This window comes from Neocloeon triangulifer, unplaced genomic scaffold, assembly GCF_031216515.1.
Source record: "Neocloeon triangulifer isolate White Clay Creek 2 clone unplaced genomic scaffold, ASM3121651v1 ptg000011l, whole genome shotgun sequence".
Lineage (NCBI taxonomy): Eukaryota > Metazoa > Arthropoda > Insecta > Ephemeroptera > Baetidae > Neocloeon > Neocloeon triangulifer.
The window spans coordinates 4,065,658-4,089,212 of NW_026775553.1; the positions used below are offsets into that span (position 1 = coordinate 4,065,658).

The 23,555-nt window shown below is 34.5% G+C and overlaps 2 protein-coding genes and 1 long non-coding RNA gene across 8 annotated transcripts; all 3 read right to left on the bottom strand.

The window, feature by feature from the left end:
* Positions 1–443: 443 nt before the first annotated feature.
* LOC132195839 (transmembrane protein 256 homolog) lies at positions 444–1,642 on the bottom strand. Its single transcript, XM_059618082.1, has 4 exons — positions 1,388–1,642; positions 1,128–1,308; positions 952–1,073; positions 444–825 (listed from the first exon to the last, which is right to left on the bottom strand). Exons 1-4 carry the CDS (start codon positions 1,466–1,468, stop codon positions 682–684), a joined length of 528 nt encoding a protein of 175 aa, XP_059474065.1. The 5' UTR covers positions 1,469–1,642; the 3' UTR covers positions 444–681.
* A 1,628-nt stretch (positions 1,643–3,270) lies between these two features.
* Positions 3,271–9,587, bottom strand: LOC132195838 (uncharacterized protein C11orf24-like). 6 transcript variants are annotated; one of them, XM_059618076.1, is made up of 13 exons: positions 9,262–9,587; positions 9,088–9,203; positions 8,944–9,037; positions 8,766–8,896; positions 8,587–8,713; positions 8,097–8,242; positions 7,918–8,047; positions 7,793–7,870; positions 7,681–7,743; positions 7,409–7,630; positions 7,258–7,358; positions 6,969–7,011; positions 6,050–6,876 (listed from the first exon to the last, which is right to left on the bottom strand). In XM_059618076.1, exons 1-13 carry the CDS (start codon positions 9,302–9,304, stop codon positions 6,275–6,277), a joined length of 1,896 nt encoding a protein of 631 aa, XP_059474059.1. In that variant the 5' UTR covers positions 9,305–9,587; the 3' UTR covers positions 6,050–6,274. The 6 variants fall into 6 exon arrangements, with proteins under 6 accessions (XP_059474062.1, XP_059474059.1, XP_059474060.1 ...); XM_059618078.1 differs by having other exon boundaries at positions 6,719–6,876; positions 6,931–7,011; XM_059618080.1 differs by lacking the exon at positions 7,258–7,358 and having other exon boundaries at positions 6,719–6,876; positions 9,262–9,585.
* A 668-nt stretch (positions 9,588–10,255) lies between these two features.
* LOC132195840 (uncharacterized) lies at positions 10,256–11,181 on the bottom strand. The gene is made up of 2 exons (XR_009441693.1): positions 10,708–11,181; positions 10,256–10,484 (listed from the first exon to the last, which is right to left on the bottom strand). It is a non-coding gene; the product is annotated as an uncharacterized LOC132195840 (long non-coding RNA).
* Between the last annotated feature and the right edge of the window lie 12,374 nt (positions 11,182–23,555).

Below are 23,555 nucleotides of genomic sequence, written 5' to 3' on the forward strand. Positions count from 1 at the left end.
ACTTTGGTAGTTTATCAAAAATGGAAATTCAAAGAAGTTATTTGTTAAAGCAGTGAAAAAATTATTGCGAAATGTTGAGTTGACAGTGAACCATTTTTCTCTTAATTTTTTAAAAGAAAAATATATTTTGCAAATTTGTAAAGGACTTAAAGAATCAATTTTTAATCCTGGTCCCAACAATTTTATTGCACACTGAATTCTTTCCTTTACTATGTATTTTATTTCTGCCCTCTTAGTGTAGGTTTTTTCATCCGCACACTCAAGCTTGTACAAATATGCATAGCATGGCTGGAATTCTGCAATAATTGAGTAAGCAAGTTTAAACAATTTCCAGAGAGGCATTCCTATTGAAAAATTGACAAAACTTTACTTGTCCTTTATATTTATACTTTATGATGAAATGCATCACTGCAATTAAATAAATAGCATTTTATATTTTTCTAATGTTTTTTCCAAAACATATATATTTATTATTAGATTAAATATTGCTAATTTATATAATGATCTCAGATGGATAGCATTTTCTTGACATATATTTTCATTACAAAATGAAGATACCAAACAAAGAAACAAATATTCAAACATATTTTTCAAAACAATTAACACTATAATATGTAGTGGCTCCTCTCTTGATTGACTATGTAATATTTTTCCCGGTTTTTCCCTTGCAATTTTAGAGACTTAAAGGCAGAGGGACAGCCAGGCCACAATCAGCAAAATTCCTCCATAGGGAGTGACGGGTTTTATGGTGGTTTCGCCAGTTAGAGCAAAGTGGTAGCACGGCCCACAGAACAGCACCAGTCCAGACAACATCAGGGAACCACTCTGAAAATTTGATAAACAAGAATCACATATTTGCATTTTATGAACAAATATAAAGAACTAAGATGATGACAAAATTAATAAAAAAAGCTTTATACTTTTAGCAGGATTTTAATAAAATATACTGACCAGAACTGGGCGCCTGCAAAGAGGAACAGCAAGCAGGGCCAGACTGTGCAGAAAGTGATACTGATTGGCAGTGCTAAAGGCCCTCTTCCTTTCATCGGACACATCTTCCTTTAGTAGAAGTGCTGCAAGAAAAAGTCCTTGAATCTCCCTTCAAATATAAAATCTTCACTACTTACAGTGCGCCCCATAGGCACCAAGACCAACGCTGGCCGCTCCAGAGAGGCCACCAATTCGCACAAAAGGCCCGCAGCTCTTGGCCATCCTGGACAATGAATTAGCAGCAGCTGAACTAGCCATGGTGGCGCCCTTCTGAGTAGCCTTGCTTGCCGTCTGCTTAGTCACACCCAAAAGTGAACCCTGCCGAAAAATAATGATAAAAAGTTGAGAAATTGTTTATTATTAAATAATAATTATTCCGTGCGGATCAAAAAATTACCCCTTTCTTGAGGCAGTCGACTGCGATTTTGCTGACCGGATTGTCAAAGAGGATATAGTTGACAGTTCCTTCGACACTCATCGTCTATAGGTCATTCGAATCCTGTGCAAATTATGTAGATTGACAGATTGACACCAGGGACGATCAAGGACGTACGATCGTCGCTATCAAGTTTGACTGTCAAGTTTTGAACTGAAAAGACAAAATGATGATGAGATGCTAGTAAAACAAACTAAAAAATAATGTTAAAATTGAAATTGGTTGGCAGCACTGCTTGGTTGGCAGCACTGCTTGGTTGGCAGCACTGCTAGGTTGGCAGCACTGCTTCGGTAAGGAAAACACTGGTTTAGGAGGGTCGTGTGTCTAATTTCGCCTTTTTTCCCTGAGTTGAAGGCCATGGCATCTGCACATGTGCCGTGGAGGTCACCACGAGGGTACGCTGCCCAGCCACCCATAAATTGTGGCCCTTCTTACGGACATACAGAAAATAGAGCAAAATTCCATCATCCAGCATGGCCCGAAGGAACTCCACCCACCCCCGGACAGGAGATGGCGCCAAACCCTCTGCAAAATGGAAACAATGGACCAGTTCTCAACTCAGGAGGTTTTGGACAGACTTATGCAGGAGGTCCGGCTCCTCCGGGAGCTGTAGTAACGTTGGAGGAAATCATTCAGCGTGTTTTCCAGCATGTCACGCTGCAATTCTCAAATCAGCTCAAAATTCAGAATGACCAACTTGGCGAAATGTTCAGTAAAACAGTATCTTTGATGCAGGAGGAATTCGAAAAGGAACGTTTGTCCTGGAAGGAGAGAGATGAGAAGCACGAGGCTAAGCTGAGGGAGCTTGAGCGGAAGGTCCTTTTCTACGAGAAGAATGCAGAAAATGAGTCGAGCGGTACAGATAACAGACGGAGGCAATTTCACGGCAGGTATCAGAGAGGTTATTATCCACCAATTGCTCCTCTGACAAAGGCTGATGACACACCCTGCGTGAACCAATACATCGATCGCTCTGCCCAACTCGATGAGGCCCTGAAGAATGATGAGTCGCTCGCAGTGGAGGGAGCCAAGGTCAAGTTTGTTGAACATCAAGGGGTCAGTCTACTGGATGCCAAGCAAGAGATAAAGGCACACGCCATAGCCTCTGATCTCTGGACCAGCATGGGGGCTGCACAAGAGGTTACGGCGGCGGTGGGCAAACCAAAAGCGGAGCCGGGAAAGACTGAAATAGGCGGAATCATCAGAGAGAAGACTGAAAAGTACGGTACTGTGTTTCACGTGGTAACTAAAATGAGGTCCCCCCACAAGTTGCACAAAGCACCTGAGCCTTTCCTAAAGGGAGTGAAGACTGCATTTGCTAAGCTGGCCCAAGTCATTCGAGAGGAAGAGATTGACGAGATTGCAATGACCTACATGTGCAGTGGAGTAGCGAATAAATAGGGGTTCTGGATAAAGTTTGCAACTGCGCAGGCGCAAAATTATTGATTAATTATAATTAATTAAATTAAAATTACATTGATTAAATGGAAATTGCATTGATTAAATGGAAATTACATTGATTAAATGGAAATTGCATTGATTAAATGGAAATTGCATTGATTAAATGGAAATTGCATTGATTAAATGGAAATTGCATTGATTAAATGGAAATTACATTGATCAAATTATATTGATCAAATTGAAATTGCATTGATTAAATGGAAATTACATTGATTAAATTGAAAATGCATTGATCAAATTGAAATTATATTGATTAAATTGAAAATATGTTAAGAGTTCTAATGAGTGTAATTTGTTTAATAAAAATACATATTTACGATTAATTTTTTTTATTGTAAATTCAGCTTATGTACACAACTAAGACATCACTGAAGAAGGAATGAGAATGTTTTAGTATTTTATTCCAAACCTGCGTTTCAACACGCATGCTAACATGCGCAATACAAAAAATCAATAACTTGCTTGAAAATATACATTTCTGAAAATGATAAAATTATATTATTTATGAAAAAAAAAATTTATTTGAAAAACGAATTCAAAAAATCAATAAAAAAACATTGCGCATGTGTACGTGTAATATATAGTCTAGATATTATTTTTATTTTTTACCAGTCTCAAAATGACTATAGTCGTGATAAGTCTTTGCGGATATAACGATCACAACGATATCTACCAACCGAGAGAACTGGGAATTTGCGCAGACGATGATGGATTTGCCAGAGTTTACCACATGGAGCAGCTCATACCGCTCCAATATGTAAACTCGAGGGAAAAAATTAAAATTGAAAAGTTTATTCAAGATACAAAAATCATTTGGGATCACGGCACTTTAAATAAGGGAGATTTCTACTACTTGCTGCGCAAATATTCAAAACTATCCGATATTATCGTCACAATGGGAAAGGAAGATCAAAAGACTCTTGAAAAAATGCTGCATCGTAAGATATGGAACGCCGAGGATCACGGATGCAAGAAGGCAGATCCATGCTCTTCGCCGGCGTGTGATGCTCACTCCGAATCCGACGCCGTGTGCGTGCAGCGCACAGCACAACACGTGTTTAACTATATGAGGAATGATCACAAAGTCAAAGTTAAAATTGAATGCGACTGCGTCACTGAAAATTTGATAAAAACGATGCAAAAGCTGTAAATCATCTTAGTCATGAAAGTTGCAGTGATGAGCGCGTTGGGATATTACGATTTTGAAGAAAATTATTTTTATAGAGAATTGTCAGTTTTCTTCAACGGACGTTTAGACACTTATAATTATAAAGACGATCATATGCGAAACGAGAACAAGATACTTTATAATTATTATTCAAATTCTATTGGACTTAAGGAAGGTGATTTACCTATTCAAAAACTAGGATATGTGGACAGTTATATTGAGAGAGAGACCGATGTCGTACTGACTTATGGAGAAGATAACGTTAATGTCTTACATAATCTCATAAGCAAGAAATTTTGGAACTTGGAAGATTTTGGCTGTCCAAAAGTCGATTTGAGTGAACCGCCGTGCAAAAATCATTTTGATTACAAAGCACCTTGTACTCGTCGAACGGTTTTGCATTTAATGAATTGGTATTTTGAAAATGAAGAATATGTCAAGTGTCAAATGAATTTGTGTGAAATGAACCTGCAGTCATTTTAAGAAAATATGTTTTCAAAGTATTTGAAAAAAATTTGTGTGGAAATTTTTAATTAATTCTTTATGTAAAATCTAAACTGCAGCAAAGAAATGACGAGCATAACACACGAGTGGTGTGAGCTGCGAGCGCAGCAGGGTAGATTTTATAATGATGCATGAGGGAGCGTTGCGGTTTTGCATTTAATGAATTTAAAGAATATGTCAATTTGTGTGAAATCATTTTAAGAAAATGTATGCAATTAATTTTTAAAAAAATTTGTGTGGAAATTTTTAATTAATTCTTTATGTAAAATCTTAAAAACTGCAGCAAAGAAATGACGATCATATCACACGACTGGTGTGAGCTGCGAGCGCAGCAGGGTAGATTTTATAATGATGCATGAGGGAGCGTTGCGGTTTTGAATTTAATGAATATGTCAAATTTGTGGGAAATCATTTTAAGAAAATGTATGCAATTAATTTTAAAAAATAAAGAATTTGTGTGAAAATTTTAATATTCTTTAAATCTTAAAAACAGCAGTAAAGAAAGAGAGTGAGCGCAGCAGGGTAGATTTAATTATGATGATAGGGCGTCGGTTTTTTAGTATTTTGAAAAATATGACAAATGAAATTAAGAAAATATAATGTTTAAAAAAATGAATAATTTGTGTGAATTTTTTAATATTAATTCTTTTAAAACAACTTCATTAAAAACAGCAGCACCAAAAAATACAAGCAGCACTTACGTCGCACGAGTGGTGTGAGAGAGTGAAATAAAAAGCGCAGCAGGGCTTAATGAGAGCTGCATATAACGGTTGATGAATCAATGCATTTTCAAACTTGCATTTGAGGGAAAGCACAATATTCTCACATCAATGCATTTGAATTAAAAATTTTGGGGTGTAAAAAAGCGAGTGAGACGCCACACGCGAATGCAGTTCGCATTAGATGCATTCGGCTTCCGGCAACGCAACGGTCGACATGGAGTACGTTTCACCGCAAATAAGTGTGAAAAATCCTTGTTGCAACTCGCTTCATCGGATAAATCAAGTCAAGGTATGTGTAAAAAAATTCAATAATTTTAAGTAAATTATTGGCACAAATTTATTTTGGCAAATATCATCTTCAAGTTCAATTATATTGATTATATTTTGGCAAATCTTTGTTACATCTTCAATTTTATTTTGGCAAACATCTTCAAAGATAATTTGGCAAATATTCGTAAGTTTCATAATTTCGCAATTCAATTCTTACATATTTCAAAAATATAACTGTTTGAGTATTAAATGTTCCATTTGATTAATGGACAAAAAATCTTTATCCAAAAATACACCAAATTTTATAAAACTTCTTTCAAAATTGAATTTCTTCTCAACAAAATTAAATTCATTCTTCTTAAAGAAACACTTTAATTTTACAAATTTATCTCAACCTAATTAAATTTCTCTCTACAAAATTAAATTTTCTTTTTAAAGAATCACTTTAATTTCACAAATCCCTCTCAACCAAATTAAATTTCTCTCCACAAAATTAAATTTTAAAGAATCACTTGACAAATTCATCTAATCCATGTACACAAAATTAAATTTTCTTTTTAAATTCAATTTCACAAAAATTTTTGAATTCCCTCTCAAAACTTCTTAAATCTTCTCCAAATTTTTGTAAGAAATTTATAAATCCCTCTACTATGAAAATGAGTTTTTACAAAATTTTTCTTTTGTACCTTCAAAGTCTTTTCGCTCTCAACAAAAATTCTATATTCACTTTCGTCGAGCAATTCTTATGCTCGTACGTGTGGGAACAGTTTTTTTAACAACTTTCTTCTTTTGAATTAAACGAGGAATGTGAGAGCGAAATGGATTTGTTGGAAGAGCAGCGTGAGGAGCAGGGGACGCGTGCGGTGGTTGAGGAGCAGGGGACGCGTGCGATGCTTGAGGAGCAAGGGACGCGTGCTGCATGACAGGGGGCATGGCAAGGGGCGCTTGCATGTTTGCGTGCGGTGGTTGTGATGTGAGAATCGGAGCATGCATGGAGGGTGGACGAGGAGGCAGAGGGATCATGGGAGATGCACGGGGCGAGGGAAAAGATTGAGAGGGATGTGGCATTGGTGGCAGTGCAGGAAGAAGTGGCGGAGGTAGTGATGGGGGTGCCAGTGCAGGAAGAAGTGGCGGAGGTAGTGACGGGGGTGGCACAGGTGGTGGAAACCAAGTAGATGCAGCAGGGTGTCTCGGAATTTTCTTGATAGCGCCACGGCCTACTGTTTGAAAAAGTGGTCCGCCTGCATTAGCATAATGACCGACCGGTTCTTGCCTATGTATACGAGGAGGTGATGGCCAACTCATAGGCTGGTTAGCAGCAGGGGCTATAAAGGAGTTTCATAAATATTTTCCTCGTTAGCATAAATAGTTGCCACCACCGCTAATTCATCCTCCACCTCGCTAAAACTACTTGTACCTGATGAGGGTGCAGGACCAGCAGCATTCAACGGAGGGACATTCTGTAAAGATGATGGGTTAGTTGGTGTAATTGATAATGTACGAGTTATGGTGTTGTAATTTACAATGGCATTGAGCAAACGGTTGTTAGAAACTGGTAGTGCTATATTAAATATTTCATTAGGAGTTATGCATTCCTCTGCTGCTCTGGGAGGAGGGAGTGGTGGGGGATTAATGTTGTTGGCAGCTGTAATTGCTCTTTGTACACCTAACGTAATAAAAGAATCGGGTAATGGTAATCTTCTCACCCTAACAGGTCTTCTTCTGAAACAAGGCCCTTTCCAAACTAGCAGCAGCACCAATCCACACAAAGCAAGCATGATCATGACACAAAATAACCAAAGCCAAACTAAAAAAACCAAAACTTTAAAAAAAATTAAACAAATTTATACGCCTCACCACTGGATGTGGTAGGTGCAGGAGGTGTGGGTGCAGGAGGCACGGGTGCAAGGGTCGGCCAAGTAATAATTGGAATGTCTGTTGTTGTCGACAAAGTTGTTGCTCGAGTTGTTGTTGATGGGCGTGTTGAAGGACGAGTTGTTTTTGATAGGCGAGTTGTTGTTGATGGACGAGTTGATGGAGAATGTGTTGTAGTGCTGTCGCCAGGAGCCAACTCGCCGCCTAATCAAAAAAATTTACATTTTTTTTACAAAATTAAATTCAAATCTTACATTTGTGAAAATCGGTAGTGCATCGACAAGACTCCAAACCGCAGATGCTACAGGCATGGCATGCTAAAAACAAAAATTTTAAAAAATTGAAAAGAAATTTTAAAAAATTCACCTTTTGAACTTCCTGTCCAGGTTTTATATGATCCTTGATTGCATCCATCAACAGTGACATCTCGAATGGCAATTGCACCTAACATTAAATGATTAAATTATGCAAAAAATAAAGTTAGATCTTACTTTCTGGACATGTCATTGGGCTTAACAGGGCGACAACGTAATCGTCCTCGGTGAGGTTTTCAGACTCGAGAACTGAGAGTGCAATATTGACATTGCTTCGAACCAATACATAATCAGTTAGGGTGTTAAACTAAAAAAAAAAAAATCAGTAAAGTTAAACACAAAATTTAATAATATACCTGAATGTACTGTTGACTATTGCCGCTGAGCATGAAAATTCCTGCGACATTATCTGATGCCCAGAGTGTGACACAAGCTTCTTGCGAACCCTCATCAAAGTTAAGCGTCAAGTTTGCTAAATCTTTTCTCCACACACTGGATAGACCTAAAATTTTAAAAAAAGTGAATCATCTTTCCAAATTCCTTAATCAAAATTCATCTTTTGTATAAAATTTCAAATCAGTAATTATCTTTTGTAAAATATCAATTCAAAAACAAAATCTCTTTTAAAAATTTCAGATTCTTTTGATTCTTTTCAAATACATTTAATTCAAATCTGTGATTCATCTAACAATTTCAATTAACAATTCAAAAACTTGTTAAAAATCTTAAAAAATTTCTTTCTTTTGATGAAATGGAAAATTCATATTAAAACTAATTCATCTTTTGTGTAAAAAAAATTCATAATTTCTTTTCATTAAAAATATTCAAACTTTTGATTAAACTTACCATCAACTAGACGAACAAAGCCTGAGACTTTAATTCGATTTTGATCGTGGGAGCTTTTCACAACACTGATGCTGGAACCAATTTGCACAAGGACGCGTCCCCTACTACGTCTCGACAGAATGACTTCCTAAAAAAAAAAAGCGTTAGAAAACAAAAACCTCGATAAAATAATTCCGTACTGTCCAAACTCCATTCGGCAGAGGAATGTTGTTCTCGTCAATGGATAAAACCGCTTCCTTCCCACTGTATTTAAAATACAGAGTATCTGAAGACCAGTTGCCAATATCAAAGCCTTCACTTGGTGGAAACCCTAAAAATTACAATCAGTGCAAACTCAAATCAATTAACTAAACAAACCATTTTCGATCTTTTTCCCGATGAAATTGGGAATAGCCACGCCCCTGGGCAGATTGCTCAAGTTGTAATCAGTCCATCCGAAATGAGCCTGCAGCTAAAAGTTTTGGATAAATTACATAAAAAAATTTGAATTTTTATTTTTACCTTTCTTTCATTCAAAACTACTTCCTGGGTGAAATGATCGAGTCCAATCCATTCCACGTTGGTGTCATTGACACTTTCGCATGTTGAAAATTGGAGGCCTTGCCGGAACTCGATCGCTGGTTTTCAAAATTTAAATTGAAAATAAATCATTCAAGATTAGTAAAATTAACTCACCATCGATTGCCACGGCAAATAAAAGCAGCAAAATCAATTTCATTTTGGAGCTCAAACGTGGTACATCACCAAGACCACGCCATGACGACAGATATACCGGTATTAACCGGTGAGAAATTTTTAATGTGTGTAATCCTCTATCGCAAAAGAAATCAATATTTGTAAACAAATGTATTTTTTATAATAAATCTAGGCTGAAAAATAGATAATTCGTCAATATTGGTATAGAAAAACCAGTAATTGGTTAGAAAAACCGGTAATCGGTTTTTCTTTATCCACTTAACTAATTGAACCAATAAATTTTGTCTAAGTGGTTTTTTGTGTTGTGAAACGATTGTAGGTCGTTTCCTAGACTGGTACAAACATATCCGGCAGAGGTCAGGGCGGGCGGGTACCGAATGGCAACAGTGGGCTCTGAAAGGGGGCGTAACGAGGAGGTTGGCTGATTTTGTGATGGGATTGTTAGGTGAGGAGAATGTTGAAAGTGGGATACTAAATCAAGCGCGCGTGATTTAAATTAATAGAAGAAAAATACAACTATTGTACAGCTCACCCTGACGGTCCTAAACATTAATTGAAATTATTGGGTTTATGGTCCTCCTGTCCTATAAAGTATATTAAATTTATTATTTTTTTTCTGAAGAAATAAAAATGCAGTAAAAATACATCTTGTGTTGTTAAATTTAATTTCTAAGTTAATTTAATATAAAAAATCTGAGAAATTTTAGAAGTTAAATTGGTCAAGAAAGACAAGGATTACAATGATTTTGAGCAATTTCAAGTTACAATTTCAGTAAATGAACAATTATATACATAGTAGAAAAATTATGTACGTAGACAATTCAAGTCAAGAAGGGTTTTACTCAGAGGGCCTAGAAGGTCACTGCAAAAATAATAATGAATCCAAACTTTCTTTAAAATATTTTTTGAATTAATAGATAACAATTAGGAAAAAAATATGATATTGCTACGAACATCTTAAAAACCAATCGGAACTAGTTAAACATAATTTTTATTTTAATTTATGATTTACAAACAAAATAAATTTATTTACATCTCACTTGCCAAATAAAGTTTGGGATATTCTACATGTACGTAGCTGCGGACAAGCTTGTCAGGTCTTGGATTATAGATGAAAAATACATTAATCAGTCCAGAGGTCGTCCAGGATCAGTATTTTACTTTCAGCCATCGTAGAACTGCATTTCAGTGGTCTCCAAAACCTTTAATCATTTAGATTGTGATTTAAAATTTTATTTAATTTCCATAAATTTGACGTTTCAAAAATCTTTTTTTGGTTAAATTGAGTTTAAATCAAATTTTATCTCTTTAGATATTTATACTTAAAATAATTTAATATTTGTTAATATTTAAGAAACATTCCGTTTAATTTTTGATACCATTTTAATAATTTATAAGTTCTTAATTGAAAACTAAATTACATACCTCCGTCATTATATTTCCCTTTCCTGATCGGAAACATGAAGTTGCGACTCGATCTCGGGAGAGCCTGGTTTTTCCTTGAATTTGAGGCATCGCAGGGATTCGTGATAAAAAGCGAGTTGCTCTGTTTCCATGGCGTACAAATTATTTCGCGTATAATGCGCCCAGAATACCAAAATAATTGTAAAATCGCAAAAGAAAATCACAAACCAAATTTTGGGTGTTTGTTTGTTTTGTTTATATTTTTGTTGGCTTGGCTGCTACGAGTGCTACGGTGCGGGTGCGCCTCGCCTGGCTCGCCTGCTGCCACCTGCTGCCTGCTCTAAGGACCAGTGGCAAACAGCCAGCCAGCCGCTGATTGGCTGCAAACGCGCCGTGCACCTGACACGGCGCGCGAACACTCTTCTCTTGGCGGAGGAAAAAATAAATGGCCAGGAATATTATCTTCAATTTTTCCAATTTTTCTATCTTTAACGCTGATCTTCGGCCGCAGTATGATTTTGATAATTTAATTTTTATTTAAAATTTTTGCAACAGCTATTTGCGGATTGATTTAATTAAATAATTCTCAAGAGAAAAAATTTGAAAATTTGATTAAATATTTTATAACAAACATAAAATTTCTGATCTGCAATTTAATTCAAACGGTAAAATATTTTAATAAAAAAATTTAACAACTTTATTTTTTTTCTGCTACCGAGTCAAAATTTTTATTTTTGGAAAACTCTTACGGAAAGCGAGAGAAATTATTAAAGGTCAGAGTTTCAGTGGACAAACAAAAGGTTTTTGCTAGTAAAAATTATATTTGAAAATATTAACTAATAAATAGTCCACGCTAGACACACTCTCACTTGAGAACAAAGAACTGCTATGAGACATGGGACCGAGTTCAACTTAGGCAACTGAACATTTAAGGTTGGGGGAAATAATTAAAATTTCATGCCAAATGGTTAGAAATTTATGATCATTATCTTTCAAAAATGAAATTTTATTAAAAGAAGCTAATTGATTTGATTTTCTTTTTGTTAATTGATACCTCTTTGTGCTGGAATGAGTTCTATTTTTCTGCTGGGTGATCATTAGCATTAACGGAAAAAAATAAATAACAAACAGCCCAATATATGCAAAGTGAAAAATGTCGTCTATTAATAAATTCATTGAGGAAAAGCCTAGATTCCAATCAACCAGAACCAACATGAATTAAATTTTTAAGTCCAACACAACTATGATTTACTAAAAAAAAATATTTTTTTGTTGCTCTAGTTTTCCTAAAAAAATTGAACTATTGTGAGTTTTCTGTAGACATTTTTATATTTTTCTAAATTATATAATTTAATAAAAATAGTTCTATTTAGTAAGAAGCTTCTTGTAATTTTATTTTTAAATTTCTATGAATTTTTATGTTCCCAAAACTAATTTATTGCGTTATATTTTAATTTTTAATTATTCATCATATCTGCATCATATAAACTTTTTAATGCACCTCACTATATTTTGCATATTTTATCTGAAAAAAAATATTGCTAAAAATTTTATTAATGTTGATTTCAGATAAAATATAATTATAATTATTTATTAAATCAAATTAATCGTATTTCTTAGCGCAAAAATTACAATTTCATTATTTTCGGAGCGCACCGGATAAAAGAAAACATTCATTTCTCATTGAGATAAAAGACTATTCTACTTATGTAATAAAACTTGAGTGTCTTTCACGTCCTTTATCTCCTCTCTGAACACTTTTCGTGCCTATGGAAGCAGCGTTGCCAAGCATTGCATAAAAACCGGTTTTTATATTAGCCACTTTTTACCGTTCTAGGAAACTGTCCCCAACCTGTGAAACAGTTTTGATATTACATACCGGTATTCAATTTAAAACGGTAAGAAGTTTCAAAAAACTTTTTTAATACAATCAGTACTGGAAGTTTAATTACAAATTTATGTTAAAAAGCGTGTATATTTTCATCTTTTGATAAAAAATTGCCAGTTTTTTTTTACAAATTGATGTTATTTACAAAGGTTAATGGAAGAAAAAAACCGGTTTATACATCAGATTATTTTTTATTAAATCCATGACACTCACTAAATCCACATCAATTATAAACGCGCAACACTTTTTTCTCTTCGGTCAGCAAAATTTCCTCTCTAGATGTTTCCAGAGCAGACGCGTATTTCTCAAACAAGGGAATCAATTTATAAATTCTTTCGACGCTTGCTTCCCCCAAATAAACTTTACCAAACGAGGGAATGGCCAGTGCAATAACTTTTATTTTGTGATGCGAAACGCACCCGGCCTCCTGCATGGTACCGTAGAGCAGATAATGCAAAGTATCCTTGTCATTAAATATCTTCAAAAAAAGGTTGTAATCGAGGATTGCGTGCTGGGGAAAAGTCGTGTATCCACCAATTTTTACAGCAATTTTGTCTTTTCCATCCTTATAATCAAATCCAATAGAGATATATTTTTCAAAGAAATTTGAGAGAGAAAATGTTCTCTCGGCAAACATTTTGAACTGAATAAAAAACAAGGATGATTTTCAGTTTATATACATTATACAAATCATGCGCAGTATATCTCGAGTTCTGAAATCAGTTTTTTAAGCATGGGATTTTTTGTTTTCAAAACTTCCACATTCCCCACGTCGTATTTCAGCACATGAAAAATTTTATTTGCGTCTCCCAGAAAACGAACTGCTATTATATTAAAATTATCGACGCATTATACTCATATTATAGTGAGAATCTCTGCTTAAAGTAACATTATTGTAGTATTCTGACACATTATTTTTCTACCCGTCCCTAGCAAAGTGTCATTAAAGCCACCTTATTTTAGTGTTACTTTGTGTGATGCAGGTTGCCTACTCTAGTGCCCCTGATGTCAACATCTTATTCTCGTTTTATTCTCCTCTTTGACAAATATGTTAGAGACACCTTATTTTTTGGGCTATTAAAGTACATTTATTTTCATTTTATTTTCCTCTTCTACTATCATATTATAAACGCCTTATTTTTTGAGCTATTAAAGTAACTTTATTCTATTCTTCTAGGCACATTCCAAAAGAGAAATATTCCAGCATGATTTAAACTAATATTATTTTACCTTTATAAAATCTTGAAATCAGTATCATATGATTGCAGAAGCCAATGACGTACAACAAATTGTCCAAGTGCGCTTGTGCAATTTCTCAATTAGTGTGACTAGTGTGTATATAAATGTATAGAAAAAGGCATTGTTTAGTATTTCTTCCAAACAGTTTTTTTGTATAGTAGTACATTTATATTATCAAAATATTTTTATTGACCAAAAAGACACAGTTATTCATATATGAGTGCGCTCGCGATCTAGATTTTGACTAAATTCCGCAGTGCTAAAGGCGAGTTTCACAGTGCACACTACTATTTATTATCAAAAGTATTAAGTAACAATTATTATGTGAATTTTGTTATTTTGTCAGCCCTATAAATTTGTAATCAAAAGCATTTCGGTCAGATTTTCTAAAATTAATATGAAGATCAAGCAATTAAATTTATATTAATTATTGGAATTCAACTTTAAACAATCTAAAGTTTGACATAAATATCTAAACTTTTTTTATCTAAACCATTACTTAGACATATGCAACATGCATTACAAAGGTGCATTGCCGTCTTGCCTGCGCATCAGGGAACGGGGGTGGTAATGTTTATTTTGTGAAAAACAGAATAATACGAGCAAGTGCCTGAAATCATCTCAAGGCGGTGCTGTATCCAAAAAGGTCGGATGCAATTCCTACCTGAGAGTAGGTTGCAACGCTGCGCTTATTCACTCTGCTCGCTGGCAGTGCAGTTTATTTGTTTGACCCACATATATAGGGGAGGAAGCGAGCGAGAGATGACAGTGACAAAGGACACAATAGAAATAGCTTCAGGGCACTGAGCGAAAATAGGAGAGGCCTCGCGAAGGAAGATTTTATTTCTTCTCTAGTTTTGGAGATCATATGGGGAGTGCCGTTAAAATTAAATTCAGTTTTTAATTATTTGCCACTGTCCTATTTGAGCCATTTTTATGGGAATTACATCATTAAATTCCAAATTAAATTCTCTTTTATATATGGATTTTTCAATTATTAAAAAAAATCAGAAGTAATTTTAAAAAACAAAAATTAGGATTTTGTATGTATTTTGAGATAATGACTATTGAACATTCTGGAGGTCTGTATTCAAAAGCGGATAAAGTTTTGTTAAAAACGTACCCGCCAGCCGTTCTCTCAATAACACGTGCTATAGGTGTGCATTTTTGTCGTGTTTTTTCTTATTTGGAATTTAAGTTTAAAAAATCAGGAAAGGCTACACATTTCTTAGGCACATATTATAACGCGCAGATAAATGCTAGATATTAGAGATTTTTTTATAAATATTACTGACAGTAGAAAGATGCAAATTTAACCTCAATATGCTAAAATTTTCGATTTTTCTGAATATCTTGCTTGCTTTGAGACAGAATAGCTTCAATTAATTTGTGCAGGTTAACAGGGCCAAAATATGTAAGTCTGTAAAATTTTGAGGGTATTGGCTTCATAGAAGTTGAGATATGAGTAATTAATACTTTTGGCACGCCCCATTCAAGCGGCGCGAAAAACCGGGTGCGCGCTTACTATGAGTGATGGTTGGGATTTTCCTTTCACGCGAGCAAGAATTCAAAAAATTTTGTAGCTTTGTCCCTATTGAAAATAAAATTTTGATTTTTGAAAAATGGATTACATTTTATCATACTAAAAATTTTGCCGTTCATTTTTTCCATTTCCATTGCACTGGAGGTGAGATATTCACAATAAACTGGTTTTAATTGTCACATTTATTAAAATAAAATCGGAACAATAAAATTGTTGGCATGATATGATCAAAAAGTAAATTAAATAAAATAAATGTCGTGTTTATTTAATATTTTAAATAAAATGAGCTTATTTGCAAAATTATAATTTGCATGCGCGAAAATAACTTATTTTGGACGCAGAAAATAATTTTCCATATTTTCAGTTGGACTTCCAATAATCGTCGATAAATTAGTTTAATGATAAATGATAAATATAATTTCCAGTATCTATGAAATTAAATTAATTAATATGAATTAAAACTTTCACTGAAAGTTTTTTGAAAATTGTTAAATTGATTGCGCTAAAAAAATGAGGTCTCCAAACTCAATTTAACTGCCACACATATTTCAAACTTCAAACTCATAAATTTGCATTTTGCAGTAAATTAAAAAAAAATTATTGAACCATGATTATTTTTAATCTGATACATATTTTTCCAAGAGTTCGAGTTTGTTTGCTCTGCGACTGCAGCTGATTGTGAGTGTAGGGCGAAAAGAGTTTGTTTTTTTGTTGAACGCGACCCTGCCGTGTTGCCAAGCCACCTTCAGGTATGTATTTTGTTCCGAAACGCCGCCCCCGCTGGCTGCTCGACGGTCCGCGCGTTTGCTCGCCCCATGCCTCATTCAAGGGAGAAGCAGCGACCAGCCTACACCACACAATACACAAGCGATAAATCAAACGATATTTTTGCAACAAAACCAGCAAACTCATGGATTTCCTGGGTTGAAAGGTAAGCTGACATAAAATTTTTTAATATTCTCAGCAAATATTAATTTTGATTTGAATTATTGACCGACTCCTAAGCAAATGAAAAGAGATTTATAGACGCCAGATTTTTCTTTTTATGTCAGCAATTATTTCGGTTTTATATTATTATATGTGGTTGTGATTTAATGTTTCGGAATTAAAAATTCCCTTTTATATAAAAACTTTGGCATTTAGGCACACAACTTTTAAAACATCATTGGGTTGGTTAAATTACCGAAAGCATAACGAGTAACGACCAACCGCCAACCTGTCAATCATTTTTCCCACCTGACGCGCTCCGAGCGCGCTCTGCGTCAGGGTGCCTAGAACTATTCTCTCCCTTTGGGACATGCATCCCACATTGCTAAGCAGGCATGAGTGTGGGATGCAATTCAAAATAATAAAACTGCAAGAAATAATACATAAATTAATACATAAATAAATAAATAATAATAATTTTGCGGTTGAATCATAACTAAAGAAATATATAATTTTTTATTACTAATTGAAAGCGATTAAATGATATATTAATTTTTTTAAGAAGTTTTGAAACTTTTACTTATTTTATGTTGATTTCAGATCTTACTCCATGATGAAAAAAGCTGCTTATGGAAATGGAATTGGACAGAACACATTTTCATGCACATATTTATAGTAAGTTCATTTTACGGCTTGTTTCATTGCATAAAAATTATTGTTTTTTTTTTTGCCATTTTCTAACATTTAAAATAAATTTTAAATTTTATAGAATTATATTATGGATAAATATTAATTACTTGTTTCAATTTTTCAGACAAAACAAAAATGAGATGTCAAATAGCCACCCAGAGACAAGAAAGGCAACTGAATGCCATAAACAATCTCCATAACTTCTTGTCATCAATGCTTCTCCTCAACTCAACAATTCTATGTAATGTAATTAAATAGTTTTTTTTATCTCTTTTGAAATTAAATTTGAATTTATTGAACTTATAACAGTTATTTTTCAAATTTTTAAACTATTTCATTTTAAGCAGATAATTAATTATTCTTCTCCAACAGACAATGATCATACTTTATATAAGTCTTTCTTTATCACTTTTCATTACGCAGTACATTTAATTTAAAACATTGTAACAGGTTCATAATCCTATTATTTGCGCTTGATTTTTCTTAATTTTGCACTAGTACGAATATTAAATAAATCATTGTTTATTCTGGAAGGTCTTATGTATTTAGAGATACAAATGAATGTCTTTTTCTAAACAACTTTGCAGCTTTGTGCTTTGTTTGCTAATTCTTATTCTGTTTTTGTGATTATTGGAAGTGAAGAAAACGGGCTTAGTCCTCCAAGGAGGTTGTAAAAATTGTTTTTATCATAAAAGAGTCTACCAGTTTTGGTCACGGTCTGCGACCCTATTTCATGAGCAAAGACAGAGCTCGCTAAAAAAAAAAAAAATAAATAAAACAATTTTTTTCAATGAGGACAAAGCCCATTTTCTTCCATTCCCTGATTGTCTCCTTGAGTGCCAATTTCTTCTCAAAAATTTGTGATAATTTTTTGTTGCTTTATCAATAAACAAAATCATTGTAGAAAACTAATTACTCTGATTTATGCAAATCTATTCCCTGATGTGACGTCACCAAATGAGTGACGTCACCAAAAAAAAACTAGAATACTAGAATAATATGAGTGGCCATGAGGGCCCATAATAGTAAAAGAAGTATCAAATAATGGTAAAATAAGATGTTTTTAAGAGGTAACCTAGCAATGCTACCGACCTATACCTGATAGACTTAAAGACATATTATTCTGTCCTTATAGTAGTATTCAGACTCACATTAAAATCGTCTTTTCGTGATACTTTTAAGAGTAAAATAATGTTACTTTTCTCCATAAGCGAATAATACGTGTTTAAGATATCGATAAAGGTAGAATAAGAGCAAATATTTCTCTGGGAGGTCCTCGTGTATGCTTTTCATTGAAGTCAATGAAGCGTCAATATCGTTTTTATATTTGCGAATATTATCGTGCACGAGTTTGTCAAAGTGAACGCTCTCGCATCTTTTTTCTCCGTCGTGAGGAATTTTTATAACTTCCACTCTTTTTTTGTCATCGATTTTTAAATCTTTGACCAAAATATCATATTCATCTCCTTTCTGTAAATAGTGCACCGAGTACCAATTAAAAAGAAAATAATGATTAATGTCGCTACTGCGCAAAATTTCAAGCAGGTTTTGGTCCAAAATCAAATCTCCGTATTTTGTTTCCATGACGCATGCCGGAATCAATTCGCGTCCGCAGCAAAACGAGGCCTTGACAGCAAGACCTACTCTGATGAAGCAATTATCAGTCAGGGGGAACTTTTTCGTCAAAAACATTTTGGCAACTAAAGTAAATTTATAAAATTTTGTATAGTTATAGATTTTTTCGCGGATGCGCACTAAGCGATTCATCGCGATAAATTTCCATGTGCCACAAGTTCAGTCATGCCGAGAGACGCGGAGAGATATGTCGACCACGAGGAAATCATCAAAATTGGACCGAAATTTACAGTTAACGTTTTTACATACGTAACGTATGAACCTGTCTGGATGCGACGCGTCAAGATTCACATAAAAAAAGACAAGAAAGAAATATGCATCAACTCGCCAATCTGGTTGGAAATTTATAATTTAAAAAAAGAACTCGTATCTTACTTCAAAACGTTGGAAGAGAAAGAAATATTTTGCGGAGATAAAGGAGATTTCTTTTACAATCTGAAAATCATTTGTAAAAATAACCAAATCTGTTTTAAAGACGCTGTAAATGAAGTTTCTCTTAAAAAAACTCAACTTGTGAAACTTTTCGCCAAAGCATCGCAAATCAATAACCGTGTAATTCGATTCGCTGTATCCAGTACTTTGGGCCACGATGGACCAAATTACTTTTAAAAAATAAATTGCTTTCAATAAATGCTTTTGTTATTCCTCGGTCCCCCTTGCCCGGCTGTGTGCGCTCAATTAAAATCAATTTTCTTTCAAACTGTTGGTTGTGACTTTTTCTGGATGACGAAATCAAATACCATTTTTTTTTAATTTTGTTTATTTACATGGCCGAAAATTTTTTTTCACACAACAACATCAATTACATTTAAATTTTATTCTCTGCATCGCACTGCTGCACTGCATAATACGTCAGCTCCATCATTAGCAGCTCTCTATCGAGCCCGCGCATGTTTTCAATTTTTTTCAATTTGTAGTCTTCGTACACGCGATTCACCTCCTCCGTCATCTTGACATTACGATCCATTTGTTCATTCACAACTTCACTCAACAAAAATAAAGCGTCCAAACTTTGACGAGCTAGAAAAATTTCATTTCTGGACTCTCTTGTGTATTGAATAAACTGCAAAAGAGCTTCCGATCTGGTTTGCTTGGTGGTGACAAGTGTGTCATACTTCCTGTCGACATAGCGCATTGCGACATCTTGCTCATTTTCCCCGTTGAAAAAAGACAAAATCTTGGCCTTGTTTTCGATAATTTTCTTCCACAATTCTTGCGCCAGGTAGATGTTGTTTTTATTATCTTTCATGAGCAGGACGGGTTGCAAAATTCCATTTTCATTTTCATATCCGGTTAGAAGAAGCTTTGAGTGACTCTTATTCAGATTGAACAGTCTAGCGCAGTACATTTTGACTGAATAAGAAAATAAATGCAAAAACTTCACTTTTTATCAAGAAATTTAAGCATGCGCATAGCGATTTGTTCATTTTTTGCGGCGGAATTTAGAAATAGCTTGTAGTAACTCTGCACATTGTCCTTTTGTTCCATGTGAATCAAAAATAAAATCGCAAATATTCCGCACGGTGCCGATTTTTCATTTTGAATTGGATATTTATTGCAAAATATTTTTTCGCAATTTCGATTTATAAAATTTATAATGTGATAGTTGCACGGAATAAGACCCAGGGAATCGCTGTAAAAACAAACTCTCTCTCCATCAACTTTTTTCATTACAAGCGCGACCCAATGACCAATGCTTTTATCCTGGTTTGTATTTGTATTTACTACAAAATAGGAAGGAAATTTTACGTTTTCCTTTGGTAGTTCATTGCAAGCACAGCAAAAGCCAAACGATCCAATGTACTTTAGAACCTCCAGATTGTCCATGATTTAATCAATAGTTATTTTATCTCTCTGTATTCCAATTACCGAATTTTCAAATTCTGAAATTAAAATCAAAGATAAAACATCTGTGGTGGAATCTTCGAATCCAATCTCCAGCCCCAAAGTGCCTGCCTGGCCAATGTAACTCATATGATTTAAAGAAACGTTTTGATTAAAATTTTGCGCCATTATGGCAGTATCATTTTCGAATCTTTCGAGCGTCATTCCGCAATCTAATTCTGATTTGGAAATTCCTAGCTGCTGTAAAGTATAATTGTATAATTCGGTGACATTTTTTGATTTGAAGCTAAATGGTATCGAATAAGTGGGAATAACTACGTTATTATAAGTAAAATTGAATTTGTTCAAATCATTCCCCTCGATTTTAAAACCCGACTCGTCCAAAGAACCCAAAAATTTTTTTGACGGCACCAAGAAAAATACCACTCTCGAGGGAATTTTCCCGATGAAAAGATTTTGCAAGCTAAATGTGTCCATTGATTTTGGAATCGAAATGTGTCGCATTTCTATTCTATTGAACGGAATTTGATAACCAGTCTAATTCATTTCTTCCTGTACTTTATTTATTACAGATTGATCTACTTTCACGTGTCTTATATATAGTTCTAACGTTAAAAGTTCAATTCTACAATCTTTTTTGTTTGTGATCAATACAAAATCATTTGAATTTTGCTCTAATCCTATGGATAATTCAGTAAACGGCGGCAGGTATTTTGGTTGCTTAAAGAACGGAGATTCAATTGAACCTATGAAAAAAGGTTTGCTCCCTTCTTTTACCAAGCCGGCTCTCTCGACAAAACCGGCTGACTTAGGGTTTCCTATCGCCCCAGCCTTATCATCTGACCACCCTATGGTGAGATAATTGCTTCGAAATTCATGGTCATAATTAAAATTTGCCAAAATGTAACTCAGATAATGCTGCAAATGACAGCTTGAAACTAAGGTATTGTTAAGATAAATGTCTAGGGTACTAAACAATGAACCCAAAATATTATTTTCAACACTTAAATGGTCGGTGTTTGCCAGCGGACCCAAGGGTTTTCCATCTTTGTCCACCACCCTAAAACTAACTCCAATCTGTGTTGCTGCTAAATCAATATAATTATCATTTTGTTTCGGTATGACAAAATTAATTTTGGGCGATCCAGAGAGCGATGTTGTCGGCTTATATTTTACGATAACTGCCTCTTCGGCAGCTTTTCCTTTCAACATTATTTAAAACAACCTTCTTTTACGCCGACCCGCTCCTTTTATCTTCTTTTTTGTCTGTTTCCTTCTCTTTTTTACACCTGCCCCCTGCTGTGAATTTTTTGAAGCTTTCTTTTTCTTTTTTGCATTTCTTTTTTTAACTTTTTTAATTATGCTTTTTGTCAACGTGAGCGCAGGCTGAACGAGGGCCGTGCCGATTCCCAAACCTCTCATACACGACTCGCTAGATACGCACCCCAAACTCATTGTATGTGGAGGATTAAAATGCTTTCTCCTTGTTTTTTATCCTCAGATTTCAAAAATTCAAACGGCGTAAAATCGTCTTTCAAAAGTTCAAACGTAATATCAGAAATATCCTCCTGTCCAAAACTCAAATAAAGAGGTTTAGATATTTTAACCAATCCGTTTGCTTGAATGATCGCCTTTCGAAGAACCTTCTTTTGCTCCTGACCGAATAATGTGCTGCTGACGACAGAGCACATTATATTTATAGTGTCCTGAGTCTTGGGTTTTGGCAAATACGCTTCAATTAGAGCAATTTTTTTATCTCTCGTCCCCAAACTTTCGGGTAATACGAGCGTAAATTTTTTAATGCTATTTTCGTAAATATTATTAAATGCGTTGGATTTTGCTATGAGCATCATCGTGTACGATTCAACTCACGTCGATTGAAGCGCCCTAGTATTTCCTCTTTGTCTTTATCAACTACTGTGTACAATGGATATGGTTTTGCTATTCTTTTTGAAATGAAAAAACCCTCGTCCGTCCAACCCTGCTTGTATTTTTTAGAGAGAATGCTTTTGTAAAACGGAAGGCGAACCTCGTCTGATTCCTCAAAGACAAATTTTGGAACTTTTCGTGACAAATATTCTTTATATAGTCGCAAAAAAACTTGTTTTTGATTCGATTTTGATTTCAACACATCTACCGGTGCCATTCCCAAGTTTCTGTTGACTGATTTATTGATTCCATCGTTAATTTTATCTATCACATCGATCCATTTTTGCGTTTTTGCGTGGTCAAAGTATCGATAAAGTCGTTTTTTGATTAATTTTATTCTATTTTCACTCAGAAAAGCTTTTCTCTCCTCGTTTCGCGCCAATAATAATTTTAGATTATTTTCAGTCAAAAATTTTTTAAATGTTTTATTATCGTACTCTCGTCCTTGATCACTAAATATTCCGAACGATGGTTTGTGCTTTTTGAATAATTTTTTAAAGCCTTCGGTGACGTCACTTGCCGATTTTGTTTTGATTGGAAAAATATAACTCATTCTGCTCAGTGTATCTACGCATACACAAAGATAGGCAAAATTTCTGTTAAATTTTTTTAACGCCTGCATGTCTGCCAAATCTGAATGCCAAATACTGTTTACGTCCCAAGCATATGCTGGATTTGTCGGGAATTTGCTTGTTCTCTGCGCAAATCGCGTGATTGAGGGTATTGATTCAGTCCACTCGATAATATCATCTTTTGGATAATCATTTTTCAACAAATTTACCAAATGCGTTTTGCTAGTAAAAGCCGATGGCGAATGCAAATTGAAGTATTTTCTGTCCAGCACGCGCTTCATTTTACCAATCGTATTTGCTCCACTTTACAATTTTTGCCGGCCTTATATAGCCAATTTCTTCTAAAGCCCTAGCGAAGCCTTTATAATCCTCTACCACCTTATCTGCAGGATTTACAGTTTGTAGAATGTAATCAAAAAGTGAAGCTTCCCCAATTTTATTGTTATTAAAAAATACCCCTTCGACGTTCCAGCTAAATTTTTTAGATTTTTTTATCGCAGAAAACAAAGATCTGGCTTTATTTTTCCATCCTTCCGGGAGTTTATCTATCTTTTCATTTACTTCATTTTCTTGTTGGTTTTTTACTTGTTGGATATTTGGT

Coding starts and splice junctions, on each gene's coding strand:
- LOC132195838 (XM_059618076.1), bottom strand. CDS start 9,304: ATGAAATTGATTTTGCTGCTTTTATTTGCCGTGGCAATCGATG. Junction 8,714..8,765: donor TGCCGAATGGAGTTTGGACA/GTACGGAATTAT, acceptor TTTTTTTTTTAG/GAAGTCATTCTGTCGAGACG. Junction 7,871..7,917: donor CCCAATGACATGTCCAGAAA/GTAAGATCTAAC, acceptor ATTTAATGTTAG/GTGCAATTGCCATTCGAGAT.
- LOC132195839 (XM_059618082.1), bottom strand. CDS start 1,468: ATGAGTGTCGAAGGAACTGTCAACTATATCCTCTTTGACAATCCGGTC. Junction 1,309..1,387: donor TCGACTGCCTCAAGAAAGGG/GTAATTTTTTGA, acceptor ATTTTTCGGCAG/GGTTCACTTTTGGGTGTGAC. Junction 826..951: donor TTTGCAGGCGCCCAGTTCTG/GTCAGTATATTT, acceptor TCAAATTTTCAG/AGTGGTTCCCTGATGTTGTC.